We start from the raw sequence: 18,397 nt of genomic DNA on the forward strand, positions 1-18,397 counted from the left end.
GTATTTTTAGACAGACAGAAGAAATAAACCCTGAGCGTTCTTCTCACTTGAAAGATACAGTTGCAGTTTTCACCTCCTGTGCTGAACATAACTGAAGATAGCTCCTCCAATCAGCACGAAAAACGTCGACCTCGACTGAAACATGATGCTTCTATGTCTTGTGCGTCCATTAAGAGCGCATCTCTTACCCATTTGTCAAACTTGTTGAGCACTGTCATCGAGACTTACCTCTCTCAATGAATTAGGTCGATACGTAGGGGGTTCAGTCTTCTTTTGACAGTTGGAATGTGTAATTTGCAATGCATGGCAAAGCCAGTTGTATCATTACAATTACATTTAAGACATATGTTTACGTGTGTTAGTTACTTGTATTGTGATAAGAATCTTTATTTAAAACACCGTGAGAATAAACGTGAACGCAAGGACTAACCTAACACCCCTTCCCTGTGGAGGAATGTACGAGCCTTGACTGACGCATGCGCAGTATACCCCACGTGTTCATAAACAAATTTTGATGGAAAGAGGAATCGCTAATACGAGTCGTGGTTTGTAGTTTGGAATCTAACACTTCTTAACTCAGGTAGATGCTACAGAGCTCAAAAGCTTGTTATAACATGGGGACTGAAACTAACAAAGATGAGCGTAACACGCCAGAGTATTTAGCACAGTTACTAAAAGATAAGAAACAAATACAAGCTCTTCCGAACGTTTTCGTACATGCGGAAAAGCTATTAGATGAAGGTAAGTTGTTTATCGTTTGTATTGATTTGTTAGATAAAGAATACTAGGGCCGAAAGTTTTTGTTTTGGTTATCCCTTTAATTGTCATTGTGTAGTGACTTTTACTTTTGTTGGCCTGTTGTTGCCGGAACGGAAAGTTATGATAAGCAAAACAAAGAAACGGGGCCAGTCGGCCCGTAACAAACTTTCTGTGCAAACTTATCTAATGGGGTAACACTCCTATAGATATTTAAGACGTTGTACTTTATGTAAAAATCGTATTGATTTTCATATGGTTATCGGATACGTGTATAACTGTAGTCAGAAGCACAGGTCTGGAATTTATTCTAGTGCACAAAACTTTGTGCATTCCGTTACGCCTCTAGTCTATAAGCTGGGAGAGCTGACTGAGCGGCCATATTGAAAGCCTACACCCTCTGTCGGTGAAGGCTCCTGGTCTAAGACACGTAATTTGGTTATTCAAAACATTTTGGCCTGCTTTTGACTCTTCCAGGCATCTGAGCTTGTCTGCAGACGTGTGTCAGTGAAAGATGCTGATTGCTTGTGGCTCAGTTGGGTCGTTACCGAGTGCTTATCTTTAAAACTAGATAAGAACTTGGGCAAAACACTGCCGCTGGAAAGATCCAGCGCTGGCTGTCAAAATTATATTTTTAGAGCATTTGTTCCCCTGCGGACATAACTGACGATACGGTACGCGTTTAATATAAATTTTCACTTAGATCGTAAGACTAAGATAATTATAAGTAGGTTTACTTTTAACTCAATTTATTTTGTACATAGTTTCAGTGTATTCTATGTTGAAAACAACATAAATGATCTTCTGTAGTTTGCTCTGGCAATGGTTACACATCAAACATCCAAATAATTCTGTACACCTAGCTTTATTATAGTAGTTTGCATGTGACATTGAAACTACTATTTCCCTCATGTCATGTGTATGTCATATAGAGAATAAACTGCTAACACATCTGCAAATATCGACCTATCTTCATGTCTGTGGTCACTGAACTTAATAAGATTGTTACTTGAGGAATGGGCATGGATTTTCATTATTCTTTCAAAGGCTTTGCTAATATTTTTTCACCTTCGTATCTGCGTTTGACTTGCATGTTTGGTTTACTTGTTTTTACCAATTTTGACTTATCTCCAGGTTAGCACACGGTTTCCAGTCTCATAGGAGATGCCTAATTTAGTCTTATTGATAACCTCAGCTTCCTCTTAATCCATTCAAAACTACCTGGTATGGTTTTGACATTTAATCATGTTGAATTTTTAATATGTTTCTAATTTGCTGAAATGTCGCAACAACCTATACTTTTGTATATTGATCTATACATAACCCCATTACCAAGACTAATCATGTACATCAAAGAAAAATCTTGCTTTCCCATGTACCAGTTTAGTTTTCACATAACTTAGTTTGGGGGGTTATTTTTGAACTGACCCTTTCTTTATTGCAAGCTTAATGATTGTTAATCATATTGGAGAAATTTCTCTTTCCAAAGTGGTAATGGTGGTCTGTATTCCACTGACATTCTGGACAAGTCAACCTTTTATGATTGCTTTTCTGATGTATCCGAAAAGGTAGAAGGTATGCTTTTTTCCTTATTTCTATTTTTAGATTTTATGTTGACATTACTGTTTTAGTTTGTTTACTCAGTGATTGCTTCTTGACTTGTTTGCTGTTTTGGTATCTTTTTAAGCATTTATTTTGAACTGTATTCTTCAATGGATGAGTGATGTTTTTGAGTGTGTGTGCATGATCAGTAATGATTGTGTTAGCTAGAAAATTGGAGTTTTCTGATACACTCACTGAAGATATATTTGTAACAAATGTTCTAGGTCATCGTGTTTGATACATTCTCTCTCTCAAAGCTAAATGGATTCTGTTGACAATTTGCTGGGAAGTGAGACATAAACCTCATTGTTCAGTAAATCATGACCTCAGTCTGGATGCTTTTCTTGAAATTATTGATTATTTGATTCCTGAATTTGAGAGTGAAATGTGAGAATATAATTGTTTAATACGTATGTGGGATATTTATTGCTGGACAATGCCCGTTTTCTTTATTTTCATTAGGCAAATAATTCCCAAGAAATGATTCAAATTGTAGGTAACAAATACTATTTATTCCTGGTTTTATCGCAGCATTTGCACTCAGTGTTTTGAAAATAACTGACATGACTGTTAACATGCAGGAATAATGGCCACTTTAAATATTGAAGATGGCAAAGGATGAATGATTTTTAATGAGGATTCAATTACAAGCACAGGTTTCATAAAGATGTTCACTAACATAAATGGAGGATCTGATTTACATGACACAAATATGCTTCCAGTGCAGACAAATGTAGAGAAGGATGAAGAAAAGAATGTACCGGTATTGTGTCCAAAGTGTACCACATATTCAAGAACAAGAAATAAAAGGGTCCTGTAATTGATTTTGAAATCTTACAGAACATGGTTACAAGATACCATGGTTACAAGGACCACTTGACTTCATGCTTAATTTCAATATAGTTAATGGCAAACACTGATATGTGTGTTTTTCTGTCATTTGTGAATTTGGTTTGGTTGTGGGGTTGTTTTTTTCTTTATACGATTCTAGTTTTTATTTTTTTCTGCAAAATTTGTATTCTTGTTCCAAGTCTTTATTAGCATGTTTAGTGAAAAGGAAGTTAAGTTGTGCTTGTGAAAAATTATCATGATTTTTAGATGCATTTCAACTCAAGCATGTTTCAATAAGTAGTGAATTCTGTGTTCCATATGTACATTTTAGTATTGTTTAATTTGATTGCTCATATGGACCCCAACTGTGACAACTGATAAATAAAGCACTGTGTGTGTGTGTGTGTGATAGTAGAATATGAACATACTTTGCCTACTGTTACCTTGGTATATATAGACACACACACAGGTAAATCCGCCATATACCCTGAGGTATTTGTTGATAACTAATTTATCCTACTGGCATAAGTTTTGCCCATAAATCTGAAGTGTCTTCCTCGGTATAGCTTCTATGGTCATCTTGACGGCTGGCAGATGACATAAGCACAACCAGGGTTATTTGTCGTGGCATTACATTCAGATATGCTTGGTTAATCTGCATTTGTTAGTGTCCAGTTTCAAGATACAATCACATGATTGTCTTCACATTGGTAGTATTTATGGAATTGTATGGAATGTTATATACCTTTTCTGTCAGGGCTTTTCATGGGAGAAACCTGCCCATTCTGTAACCAAACAGAAACAAGTTTATATGCAAGGAAAGATGAATTATAATGTGCAAGATAGATTTTCATGATTGATCTCTCCCTATTTACACTGATGTGTTGTCAACATATCATTGGTCAGTAGCATTAATCAATCATTACACCCATGTCAACGACCTAAAGACTGACTCCAGCAACATTCCATTCAGTTTAGTATGTTCACCCCATAATTGTCCAAGTAATAACAGCAAAAATCTCTTAAATTATGTTGAGAGTTATGTTGGGTCATTAGACTAAAAAGTATTTGGCAAAGGTTATAGTGGCTCTACTTATTCTTGACTGCTCTTACACATAGTTAAAGTAAGCAAGCGTTTTTTCATTAGGGTGGCCTGCCGTTTAGGGACGCTTTACATTGATGCCAAGCAATGCATGGCATCATTGGACATATATGGAGTAAACTGAACCTTTTACAAGTTGTCTGCCAGAACTCAATGTGAATATGATGTTATGGTATGGTGTATCCAACTACCTGAAGGGAGATGAACCAGAAACGTGAGCAGGATGGAGAAGACCATGATGTGACTCGTATCTATTCATGGCATGGAAGTTATTTCTTACATATCTTTAAAAATGTGAAGAAAATGTGAAAAACATTTCAGTTGTTATGAGGTCTGGGAATCTTATGCTGATGTGATGTGATGTGTACCAGCTGGAGTGGATTGTTTATGCCATGAACTTGGTGAACACAGGATCACAATGTTTTGTTTATGATGGAATTATTATGCTATATTTGTGTATTGTAACAGGTGCTTCTTGGAAATCTACTGAAAAAAATTGCATTTGCAAAGGATTCATTTTTAAGAACTACTATGCATTTGTTTGATAATATCAAGTAAACATGACCCACATTAGTAAAAATATGTTGAGTGAATACCCAAAGAAAAATATGAATGACAGCATGGAAATACTCAGTGCTTCAAAAACAAGATTTTTTTTGTCCTTGACTCTGAGTGGTATATTTTGTGTGCTTTTTATAAAGTAAGGTATGATCTTATTTAAGATGGAGACTGTCTATAGTAGTGATACAGTACAACCAGAAATTATTGAGAATTTAAAGATTGTATTTTTTTATTATTTTTTTCACTCATTACTCACGTTTTAATGTGAATATTAGCAGAACATAACTCCAGATTCAAAGACAGGTGAACAGTTAGTATTTTGTCAAATCACCATGGGCAGCAATGCAGGCTTCATTCCGGCAGGGCATACTACTGATCAAAGAAGTTAGAAAGTCATGGTCCATGCTGTCCCAATATCGGACCACCTCTTCTTTCATTTCAGCACGTTGGCTCGTCACGCCGAAGATCCGGGTTCGAATCCCCACATGGGTACAATGTGTGAAGCCCATTTCTGGTGTCCCCCGCCGTGATGTTGCTGGAATATTGCTAAAAGCGGCGTAAAACCAAACTCACTCACTCAGTCAGTCATTCAGCACTATTTGTCAGATTTTTCTTCTTGACACTTTCCTTCATAAGTCCCCAAACATTTTCTATTAGATTTAGGTCAGGGCTATAGCTTGGCCAATATAATAATGTCATATTTTTGGTCCGCAACCAGGCCTGTGAATGCTTTGAACATGTTTTGGGTTTTTGTCCTGCTGGAAAATCAAAACATTTCCATAGAACACGTGAGCAGATGGAAGTAAATGTCCCTTGAGAATATCTGTGTATCGTTCACTGTTCATATTCCCTTCAAATACACAGAGGGGCGTTGCCCCTAACACAGATATGCCACCCCACACGTTAAATTTCGGACTGTACTTTGGGCTGATAGAAAGGTTTTTCAGTTTGTTTGGTCCAGAATTTCAGTGTATTAGGAAACAGCCACACAGAACCTTTATCTAAGAAAATCACATTGTTCCAGTTAAACTTTTTATGCTGTAAGCACTAGTTCAACCTTCGCTCCTTTTGTTCAGGTTTCATGATCGGTGATGGAATTCCTCGACTTTTCTGCAAACCCATTGCATGCAGCTCAGTTCTAATTGTCTCCTTACAGACAGCCACAGTTCCTCTATCCATCATATCCAGCCTTAAGTTTTCTAAACTCCTTCGTTTGTTTTTAGAAACAAGAATACCAAGCCGCTTCCTGTCATCGACAGTCAATTTTCTGGGCCTACCTGCGCCTCCCTGGTGCTCAATGCCATATCCATTTGCAATATTTTTCAAAACACGATAAAGAGTGGACAAAAGGATGCCTGTTCTACTTGAAATCACTTTAGCTGATCTGATGTCCTTGTTATAATACTCTAAATTTAACTTCCTCTTCTCTAAATCATCCATACTGAGGATCACTGAAAATGTCGTCTGCTAGCAAGTAAACAAAGGGGGATAACTCTTCACAAACTAATGGAAAAGGATTAACGGAGTTGTCTCTCTTGAATGAAACCAAGCACTTGATAGCTGGTCAGGTTGTTTATACTAGAAATCCAATTAAACATATTCCTAAGATTCTCAATAATTTCTGGTCATACTATATTATCAGTTTCTTTGGGCTTATTAATTTTCACAAAAGTGGGGAAATTCAATTTGTAGTGAAAATATATATATTAACAGTTTGATAGTTGGGTTAGAAAAAATACTATTGTGCAATTTTGTGAAATCTAGAGATTTCTGTGGTGCTTATCAGCTTCCAATCAAAATAAGCTTTGTAAAATGTTAAACTGGAATAATACCTTTTTTAGCAACATTCTTGGATCCACAAACGAGCAATATAGAATAACCACATTACTAAGATTCAGACATGGCATCTCTTGGTACTGTTTCCAAGCTTGGTATATGCAAGTAGGTGTGAAGCAGAATCTTTTTTTCAACATGGAATGGTTTCAATTTAGATGCAGTGTGCCAAATTGTAAAAATTTGTATTGTGATGTTGTTTTATCTTTAAATTACTGCAAACAAGTATCCCTGCTAGTTTGCATGCATTCTCTTTCTTCAACAATTGTATCAAACTTGCAAACAGCTGACTTTTATGATTCATTAGGCCATAATTTCATTGATTTCTTTTGAGGGTTTTATAGTTTTAAAAGTTAAATAGCAACAGAATGCTTCAAATGGCCAGCACTTGTGCGACTGAATAACCATGATAAATCTATCATTGTCTGTCCTTTCCAACCAGCAGAAGAGCTTTGCAGTTGAGACATACATGTATGCTGAGAGTTGTCTTATTCTCGTATGCTTTTTTATGCCACACTCTGTAATATTCCAGCTGTATCATGGCAGACAGTAAATAATTGAGTCTGGGCCAGAAAAAGCAGTAGTTAATATTACAGTGGTTTACCTTTGGTTGTCTTGAGGATGCCCTATATTTAATGTAACATTGACCCACACTGCACTTACACATGTCTTGAACTGTTTCATTTCCTAACTATGAAATCTTTTAACTTGACAGTTAAACTTTCCAAGACTAAACTTAAAAAGATTAACTTTCCAAGCCACTGGGAATACAATTAAATCGTTTTCATAATGTGTTCGTTCTTAAAAACATGTGAGACTGTTTTAGTGCTCCCTTGTCTGTAGCCCCAAAATATATTTCTGAATGTAGCATTTTGTTGTTATGGTCAATGCCTATATTGACATGGTTCTTGGGCATGATGTAACAAGTTGCTCAATACCAGAGGGATGTTGGCTTGTAATGACTCCAACACAAAATAAAGGGATTTTCTGAATGCTGCCACTGCCCCTGCTGTAATGAGCTTCTACCTCCTGCCATCTGGTCCTGATTAGAAAAGTTAACAAGCAGATAGGCAGCTGACTGGAGATAATGGTGAGAGGGGAAGTAGACCAACATGCATCTTTGTGCAGAAGCCACCTACTATTTGTTAGAGGTGAGCGGAAAGAGGATTGGTTAGCCTAGCAACAGCAACCATTCCGTGTATATATGGCTGGTAGCGAGTTGGATACTGCTTGAATATTTTATTTTTAAAATATCTGTCTTGAAAGATATTTGTGTATTGTCCTCTGTTACAGTAATTAACTCTTCTTTGTTCCATCCATCCAGAAGGTAATGTGACCATGGTGGATGAGCAGCACGGACGATGACATTGTAACACACAATATTTACAAGTTTGGCTGGTAGTAGCAGCATAGTTGATAGATGCATTAATTTTACATGTTTTATGGTTTTGCTCTAAGGAAATTTTAGCCTTCAAATACATCAGTTACTGGGTCCTTTTTAATGCTGAAGTCTTGTATCTGATTGTGAGACTAGTGGAATAGTGGAGCTGAAATTCACTGGATATTATTGTTGATGTTCAACATCTCTGTCAGTTATCAATATGAGAATGACACCACTGTCTATGAGCTGTAATAAATTAGTATACTCTGTCTTTATAGTCTGTTTGCAGTGAAAACGTACCGATGAATTTCACTTTAAACAAAAAGTAAATCGAATAACTTGAAATTAAGATTGCGAATCCTCATAATTTTTGACTATGATCGCTTTTATCTTAAGTTGAATAAAATTTTGAGATTTAAATGTACAGTTGGCAAGGTAAATTTATGAGGATTCGCAATAATAATTTCACTTTATTTGATTTGCTTTTTATCCCACCGGCATATAATGCGGTGGGATATAGTCATCGCCTCGTCCGTCTGTCCGTCCGTCCGTCCGTAATCATTTTGTTTCCGGACCATAACTCAAAGACCGTTCGATATTTTTTAACCAAAATTGGTAGATATGTCAAAAATAACCTAAGGTGGTGCCTTTTACTATTTACAGATAATTGTCATTTTTATTTTTCTCGGTTTCCATGGAAACGTTTTGGACTTAGTCTTAAAGAAGGGTGGGCTTAGTTTCCGGAGCATAACTCAAGAACCGTTCAATATTTTTCGGCATTTTTATTTTTCCCGGTTTCCATGGAAACATTTTGAACTTAGTCTCAAAAAATAAGGATTGCTTTCGTTTCCGGAGCATAACTCAAGAACCATTCAATATTTTTCAACAAAACTTGATAGATATATCAAACAGATCCTAAAGTGGTGCCTTTTGCTATTTGCAGATTTTTGGCATTTTTATTTTTCCCGGTTTCCATGGAAACGATTCGGACTTAGTCCCAAAAGTGAGGGGTGGGCTTCATTTCCAGAGCATAACTCAAGAACCGTTCAATATTTTTCAACAAGACTTGGTAGATATATCAGACAGAACCTTAAGTGGTGCCTTTTGCTATTTGCAGATTTTGGCATTTTATTTTTCCCGGTTTCCATGGAAACGATTCGACTTAGTCCCAAAAGTGAGGGTGGGCTTCGTTTCCAGAGCATAACTCAAGAACCGTTCAATATTTTTCAACAAGACTTGGTAGATATATCAAACAGAACCTTAAGTGGTGCCTTTTGCTATTTGCAGATTTTTGGCATTTTTATTTTTCCCGGTTTCCATGGAAACGATTCGACTTAGTCCCAAAGTGAGGGGTGAGCCTTTTCGAGCATAACTCAAGAACTGTTCAATATTTTTCAACAAAACTTGGTAGATGTATGAAACAGAACCTTAAGTGGTGCCTTTGCTATTTGCAGATTTTTGGCATTTTATTTTTCCCGGTTTCCATGGAAACGATTCGACTTAATCCCAAAGGGAGGGTGGGCTTTCGTTTCGAGCACAACTCAAAAACCTCTATATCTTTCAGCAAAACTTGGCAGATATGTGAGGCAGATATTGAAGTGATGCCTTTTGCTATTTGCAGATATTTGTGATTTATTATTTTCTCGGTTTCCATGGAAATGATTCGAACTTAGTCTCAAAAAGGAAGGGATGGGTTTTGTTTCCGGAGCACAACGCGAAAACTTCTTAATATCTTTCAGCAAAACTTGGCAGATATGTGAGGCAGATCCCAAAGTGGTGCCTTTTGCTATTTGCAGATTTTTGTCATTTATTTTTTTCATGATTTCCATGGAAACGATTTGCACTTAGTCTAAAATCAAGCTGGACTTTAAGTAACTGTCAGATGATTTGTTCTTTCAAAGATGTGGGGGCCGGGGGGATATGTCATCTTCTGATGACTCTTGTTTGTTAAAGTTAAATTCATCGGTACGTTTTCACTGCAAACAGACTATAGTTAATTCCTGTTTTATGGCAGGTGTTTTATCAGTTTAGTGTATAAGGCCATGGTAACTATTTATGGACATTAGCTCACCTGATTGAAAGTCTGCTTATGGTTTCCGATCCTCTACTCGGTTTCTAAGTATATGCAGGTGCTACCTGGAATGAACACTAGTAGTAATAATGTTAAACACAATGTCTTCATTATTGCCCCCATCATTAGTGGTATCCCAGTCAAAGCCCCATCTAGTTTAATCATGAACAATGGCCAGCGTCACAATGTGTGTACTGATATCCCCCAAGAGTAATAATCCCTGGACTATGGGGAAAGACGGTTTGGGCAGAGGGGATCAGTAAGAAGAGGATGTCTTGTTACTTGTGGAGTGGTGAGGAAAGATTGTGGGTGATCATTGAAAGATAAGATATTGAAGTAGTAAATGAAGGCAATACTAGTATTTGTATCATGTGATAATGGAGAAAAGGCGTGAACAAGCCTGTGTTGGTAGAGAGCCCTGATACTAAGTGTTGACACAGACCATAGGATCAAGTACAGCCATCTTCAGCAGCGATTTCTTGATTAACTGTAAAGGGGCCAAGAAATGCATGTTCCATGTTATTGAAAGTAATAATGTAATGGGCCTGTGGCTTTATACGATTGTTGCAGAATTCATTACACTAAAAACATGTTCTCTTTCAACGTTTGAGTCTCGGGCATAAAGACATTTATTCCGTGTGAAAATGGTTGCTATGTATCATCATTTTGTTCTGTATTAAAACGGACATTGTCTATTTGTGCAAGTTGTCACTATCTTAAGAGCAGATCTTGAAACCATTAAAACAAAATTCACCAAACTTGGCATTTAGATAGCTAAAGCAGTAAACTGGTACATCTGAATAGTTGGGGATTTTAAAAACAATTCGAGTTTTCATGGCAACTGTTTTGATTTTTTAGACTGAAAAGGAGTGCTTACTTCTACATCAGATATTGAAAACCCTACATTATAATATTTAACAACACTTTTCACATAGATAGGCCTTTACCTTTTGATAGTTTGGGATTTGGACAAATATTTCGTTACTTTCCATGTCAACAAGTTACACATTTATTGTTCATGGCAGCTATTTACCATTGCAGAGTATATCAATAACTTTTTACATTATTTATAACAGACCAGTGAAGATCCGGGGTAGAATAGGTCTTCAGCAACCCATGCTTGCCACAAAATGCGACTATGCTAATCGTAAGAGGCGACCAACGGGATCGGGTGGTCAGGCTCGCTGACTTGGCTGACACATGACATCGGTTCCCAATTGCGCAGATCGATGCACTGGATTGTCTGGTCCAGACTCGATTATTTAGACTATTGCTGAGTGCAGCGTAAAACTAAACTTGCTCATTTATAACAGAAACAACCAGATTATAGCTACAGGAAACCATTGTGGAAACCTTAGTGGTATGAGAATGTATGCATGCAGTAAACTATGGATCAGACAAACCTGGGGTTTCTGTACCAGGCACTTGATGTATATTTCACTTTGAAATGTGTACCAAGGGTATAACAAACTATGGTTCTAATGAACTATAATCAGTTCGTTAGTTAACACTAGTTAAAGCCATATTTTGACACATTACAAGTAATACTTGTTTAGATCAAACTTGTTTTTTAGACATGTTTTGCCAAGTGAAATAGTAAGGTCAGAAGAAATTTAAAAATAAGTTGGCCAAATGTTCCATACTTGCATAAAAAATAATAGATTATATTCACTGGTAGATCTGAGAGATACAGTGTAAGGGGTCATTGTTATTTCTGGTTTAGTTTACAGGGAAATAGACATAGTAATTTTAGTCTCTGCACATTTATAGTGAAAAGGAAATACAGTTTCAAAGTTAATTTTACATGGCTAGTGATGTTATATCACAGATTTCAGTTTTACTGACCAAGTTGGATATCACATATTCCTTCATAGATAGGGATAATTGAAACATAACGCTTGAGAAATCATTTTTACTCCATGATTTTCAAAGATTTTGTAAAATCTCTACTACAGCAGAGGGATAAAGCGTTCCCTCGTCACGCTGAAGACCCGGGTTCGATTCCCCACATGGGGTACAATGTGTGAAACCCATTTCTGGTGTCTCCCGCCGTGATATTGCTGGAATATTGCTCACAGTGGCGTAAGACCATACTCACTAGTACAGCGATTTAAGGGAGGAAATCAGTAGGGAGAGATGTCATATTACGTACGGCATACAAGACTTAAGGCCCTACAGACAGTTTTTACTGACCACAGGCCTACAGGCAAGCTTTCTTTTCCCTCCCTGCATAACTCAGTTATATCTGTATTCATGGTAGTATTTGTGAAGTCAAATCCCACAGCCTCCTTTCATATCATTCTGAAAGCCTTTCTTATGTAGTGGCATCTTATCAATCTGGTATGTGGCCCCATAGAGGCAAGCCATCAAATCCTCATGCCCAGGCGCAAGTGACATGCGTCCAGTGTAATAATCTGTATTACAGCTGATCCTTTGCTCAGTACATCAGCAATATTGTTACCAATACTTGTTGAGCTCTTGTACAATGTGGGACAACACATGTTGCCTTACTTGCAGGCCAGTTATTGAACAATTCAGCTAAAACCCTTAACACAAACAGTAAACATCAGTTATAGTGAACCTTAAGGGATCACCAATTTCAGTATGTTCTAAGCATAGATCATCATAAGCATTTTGATTGTTAGCGGATTCTAGTTGAAAAGCCGTTTTAGATGGCTCGTCATGCCAAAGACCCGGGTTTGAATCTTTGATTCCCCACATGGGTACAATGTGTGAAAACCCATTTCTGGTGTCCCCATTGAGATATTGGTGGAATATTGTGAGACGTGTTGTTAAAGTGACCACACTCACTTCTAGGGGCATCTTGTGGGATATCAGTGTTTTCACTTGTCTTGCAATCTCAATAAGAGCACTGCGTCTCCATCAGGTTCTTCATCAACGAGGATCTTATAGACGAATATATCCACTTCAAAGGTTATGGCCAAAACACTATCTTACTATTGTTAATTTAACTAATGTTAGTTCGTAATCCAGTTAATCCCTTGTCTTCAAATTGTTTATTGCTCATTTGAACAACTGTGCATGGTTTGATAGGCTGACTGGTGACAGTGATGAACATAAACAATGTTGTTGACAGAGTTCACAGGAGACTTCAAAATGAGTACCGTATGCCATATCCATTATTTCATAAGCATGTTCATTATATTGATCAATTCAATATGATCACATATATAGCCAATGTTAGGGACCAAAAACATGTTATATCCATATCCATCAGTTCATTACAAGCACATGTGTTATAAACATGGTTTCTTGTAATCAGGATAACTCAATAATTATGATACTGACCACTTTTTTTCAGACGTTAAGATATTCATAACATTCTTATTATATAAGTTGAAAGATATTTTCATACTGGAAATTACCTTTGGACAAGGTCTGAACTGACATGTTAAGAGTTTTGATGAGAAGAAAAGTACACCTAAGCACACATACTCCTAAATATGGACGAGTGATGCCTCCCAACTGCATATCTTGCTTCAACTCCGAGCATTCATCAAGTAGTAACCATGTTAACGGGTAAGTTTTTTCCCTTTCTTATGATTACTGCCCCAGAAAACCAGTAAAGCTGAATCCAGTTAGTGTACTTACTGTCAGCATCTACCACAGCTGGAGACACAACTGATGGCTCAGCATGGCCAAGCCACTGAAGTTATTAAATGATGAAGTTTTTGTGCTGGTGTTCCAGTTTTGTGTGGCTTTGTTTCCACTATTTTCAGTGCCATTACTGTCATTAGTTTTTGTTGAAATGTCCGCGGAATGTTGTCATTTGTGTCCTACATGCAGAGGCCCAGATAAGCTGCGTATCCAGGTAAAATATGCATAGAAAATTTCAAATTATGTATTGAAAAATAATTGTTGCATACCAATTACGCCTTTAAAATGTTAGATACGCAAAAAGTTTAAAACAAATGCATATGGAATATATTTATTAAAATCGCTTGTGTAATGAAAGACATCGATTGCTATCAAGTTGTACTGTTAGTATAGGACTAGTGATTATTTATGAAATCATTTCTATTATATTTAAGTTGGTTTTGATTAGGTATGACATAAGGCAGAACATACCTGCTTAGTAAACTTACTCAAAGACATAATACTTAGTAGGGGTGTCACGATACACCAATCTCACGATACGATACGTATCACGATTTTAAGGTCACGATACGATACGTATCGCGATACATAATTTTCGCACCTTTTCATAGCATTACCTTACCGGCAACGTATGCGCTCGCTGATTGGTCCATCAAAATAGTCTAGCCAATCATAAAAGCTGTTAGTTTCCAACCTATTTTTTAAGTAAAGCTAGCTACATCTATTTATCGGAGCGGTCTCGTATAATATTACTATCAAGACTTTGAAGGAGATGGATATAGCATTAAAATTTGAATCGATAAAGTTTTAAAATAGGAATCGATACACGCAAGCATGTATCGCGTATTGTATCGTCAGTAAAAATGTATCAATGCATCGATACATTCACGTATCGTGACACCCCTAATACTTAGGTGAGTAAAATGACTGAAATACGCACATATTTGAAAGCAGTGGGTAACAGAAAATGAAATACCCACTCAACATTCATAATACCCACTCCAAAAAATACAGTGGGTACAGTACCCACAGGAGCTAAATCTTATCTGGAGCTCTGTACATGGGCATATTGGAGTTAGCATAGCTAGCTGACTGCTAGGTTCTCATGACGGAGCTCATAGCTAATCATTTCATCTTCATACATGGTCCGTCCTTGTTGTCTCACGTCATTCACTATGCAATCTTTGTCAACTATTGATCATGAAAAGGTTGTCTTGAATCAGTCATTGAGCCCAATGATATTTTAGCTCACCTGAACTGAAATTCATGAGCTTCCATAAGAACCTTACATCTTACAGTGCATAGTCAACACTAAAGCTGAAATTTTGCACCTACCTTGATCTCAGCAATGGTAACCATCTTGTATGTTTCAATCTCAGGGCTACAGATAAGGGGCGTAGAGGCGTAATGTAAGCCTAAATATCAATGAAGTATGACATAATATAACATTTCAAGCGTATCATGTACGCACATACAGATGTACGGATAGGCTGAGTATCTGCGTAAATTACGCAAATATCTATGTGAAAACTCAATTCCTTTTAAACCTATTGCGTACAAGTACGCTTGAAGTTTTGTAAATACTAATTAGATTTGATCTTACATGTGTACACACAAACATGTCAAAGTTTAGCTTGTGTATCGGTGAATTATCGTTTCTCATTACAGATCAAATACATGTATAAATGACAAACACGTAAACCAATATATAAACTTTATTATATTTTTACAATTAATGGAAAATGGCAAAATACCCAATTGAGTTTGAATGAGGTCTGTACAATTTATTAGGTTACTCGATGGAAAATTAGGAAACCCAATTGAGATGTAGAGACTCCGATCGCAGTCTCTACTGGTAGAATCTCTGATCCTACTAGTAGAGTTTGTAATCGTAGTCTCTACTGGTTGAATCATACATTTTCCAATTCAACTGGTAGAAACTCCGATCCTACTAGTAGAGGCTGCAATCGTCTTCAACTGGTAGAAACTCCGAGCAGTGTTTTTATAACAATTACTGATCATAAGTTTTGAAATACATCTGAATGAACTTCCTACTTTTAACTGAGACTTTGATAACAAACATTTAACACCTCACTGTAAACAATATCAAAATAAAAAATAAATATGGTTTGTAACACTGTATTTACATCATGAGACCAAGCTGCCAAATTTGGACTCCACTCAAAAAACAAAAACTAAATACCTTACTCCAAAACAGACTTAACAAATAAAGTTAACAAGATAACAATAAATAAGTTCAATGATAACTGGCAAATAATAGGAAAACATTATCCCCACTTATTATACTTGCTTGCATAAGCTTGCACTTGCTTGCATAGGTTATTCCATATAATCGTAGTCTCTACCAGTAGAGACTACGATTGCAATCTCTACTAGTAGGATCGGAGATTCTACCAGATCGCAGTCTCTACCCTGACATACATCTGGAAGATGAGTAAAGACTTTGATCAAATATCGTTACTTGAAGGACAGTGTGTTTGTTTTTAAAATGTTATGAAATTTCCAAATGCTCAATGCTACTCCAACTTTGAAAATACCCCATATTTGCCATGTAAAAGTATAACTACTAAATACTTCATGAGAATATCCGTTGGTAGTTAGTTGATACTCACACCTTAGGGGCTTGTCCAAATTGTTTTTAGCGAAGGATGCTTCCTAATGATGTGTGTTAACATTCTTCTTTTGGAACTGGTGTTAGAGTCTTCACTCTCACTTTTCTCTTATCATTAACTTTTGTTGAGCGAGATAACATCATTTATAATTTGTTCAGTTTCACTTCTTGTGAAAACAGATAATGTCTTGTTGATCAAATTCTCAAATTATACTTTGTCTTCCATTGCGGGTCTACTTTGAAACGAATGTGAACCACTCTCATAAATCACTATCAAAGGCTCTGCCCACATCATGGGAGAATCACAGATAGTTAACTGTTCAAATCAGGGGAATAAGCAACACTCATTTTGTAATGATGGGGCTCGGCAGGCCTTGGCCATTATAGGAGATTATGCAGTTCCTTAAATTACATGACCCGTGTACGACATCTGTTGATGTGATCTTAAAATTACAAATGAAAGTAGACGGATCCCTTGTCCTACTGTTGAGAAATAAAAATGATAGTACATGTAAATGTGGTCTGTGTATTCAAATATCTTAGCAGCAAACTGCCAGGACCTGTTACCCCGGTAGTTATAATGCAGAGAGTGTGGTATATGTGCACATTAACAAGCCCAAACTTAAACATTCTTACATAGCATTACTTTTGTTATATATAGACTGTTGTCATGGTAACCTTATTGAACCACATGTTCACTTTTGTAGTATGCAGTATACAAAGTTCCTTGGGAATGTATTGTAGTATTTTAATCTATTAAGGTCTTTTGTCTGTTTTTAGTTTTACTGCATTTTCACCCCTTTCCCAAACTATTTTGTTTTTTGGAGCTCAAATTCAGTGTGTATATGATCATTACTAAATTAATTAGCATTGTATGTGTTATGCCCAGGACAAAGGTTATATTTTGCTTTGTCGTGTGATGTTTGGCACATCCTCAACCTTTGACCATCATGTTTTGTCTGTCCATAATGCCATGGCTGTATTGATGAACATTCAGTTTTGGCCTTTCAGTTTGCCAATAAATGCATGTGTAAATATGTAATGCAGGAATGTGTTGCACAGAAAATTTTGAGTTTTTTTCTTCTTTTTGCTACATCTTTGCATTGTTTGATCTTTCTGACCTGATATAAAATTCCACAATGATTAGGTGAGCTGCAGAACCACATGACAGTTTTTCCATCATGCCACAAGTCATGATGGGCAGGCACTGACAGGATTTAGCAGACCCTTAAACCAATGATTACACAGTGCCATTTAGAAAGTGGTCAAATGTAACATGTTATATTTCAATTTGGGATTACACTTTCTTAGTAAAGGACAGATTCTAGTACTTTTGTTGGGTTGAGTGAGTGAGTTTGGTTTTACGCCATTTTTTTGCAATATTCCTGCAATATCACGGTGAGGGACACCAGAAATTGTTGGGTTGAGTCCCAACCCAACAAAAGTACTAGAATCTGTACTTTACTAAGCTAACCCCGAATATAACATACCTTAAACCAAGTAACTTAATGTTACTTGTGGTACACTGGGGCCTAATACAAGATTGGGGAAATTGTGGGAAATGCTCGTTTGTAGAGTGTGGGTGCTGTTTACAAGGGTTAGATTCCATTGTTACAGAAATCAACAGAGTTAGAGTAGCCCTCTTCCATCATAAAGGAAACCGTGATCCATTGGATCTCCCAGAACCAGTTGGTCCTGTTGTCACACTCACAGAGAAACTATTTGTACCAGCAAAGGATCATCCAGATGTGAGTATTCATGTTTATATATGCCACGTACCAAGTTTGCAAGACTCATTGATGCACACATACCGATAATATATCTGGTAGTTGAACTTTGTTGGGTTTTAAAGATATGTAACTTTGTGAGCACTTTTGTACCCTTTCAGCGTATTATAATTGAAGTGTGTGGTTTGGGGTTTTAGCCATATGTATAGCACTAATTTTATAGCATAAAGCTGCAACTTGTGTTTTAGTGTAACTTTGAGGTCGCAACCACAATGAATTTCCA

The 18,397-nt window shown here is 36.7% G+C and overlaps 1 protein-coding gene across 3 annotated transcripts in view; it reads left to right on the forward strand.

Annotated features, from left to right (window-relative positions):
• Positions 1–505: 505 nt before the first annotated feature.
• Positions 506–18,397, forward strand: part of LOC124274138 (protein quaking-A-like) — a 37,051-nt gene continuing 19,159 nt past the window's right edge. For 2 of the 3 annotated variants that reach the window (XM_046709464.1, XM_046709463.1), the window contains exons 1-2: positions 506–741; positions 18,005–18,135. In XM_046709464.1, coding sequence (XP_046565420.1) covers positions 585–741; positions 18,005–18,135 — 288 coding nt within the window. In that variant the 5' untranslated portion in view covers positions 506–584. The remainder of the gene's footprint in view (positions 742–18,004; positions 18,136–18,397) is intronic. The other variant, XM_046709465.1, reaches the window with a different exon arrangement.

This window comes from Haliotis rubra, unplaced genomic scaffold (genome assembly GCF_003918875.1).
Source record: "Haliotis rubra isolate DU_JTF1 unplaced genomic scaffold, ASM391887v1 Scf188, whole genome shotgun sequence".
NCBI lineage: Eukaryota > Metazoa > Mollusca > Gastropoda > Lepetellida > Haliotidae > Haliotis > Haliotis rubra.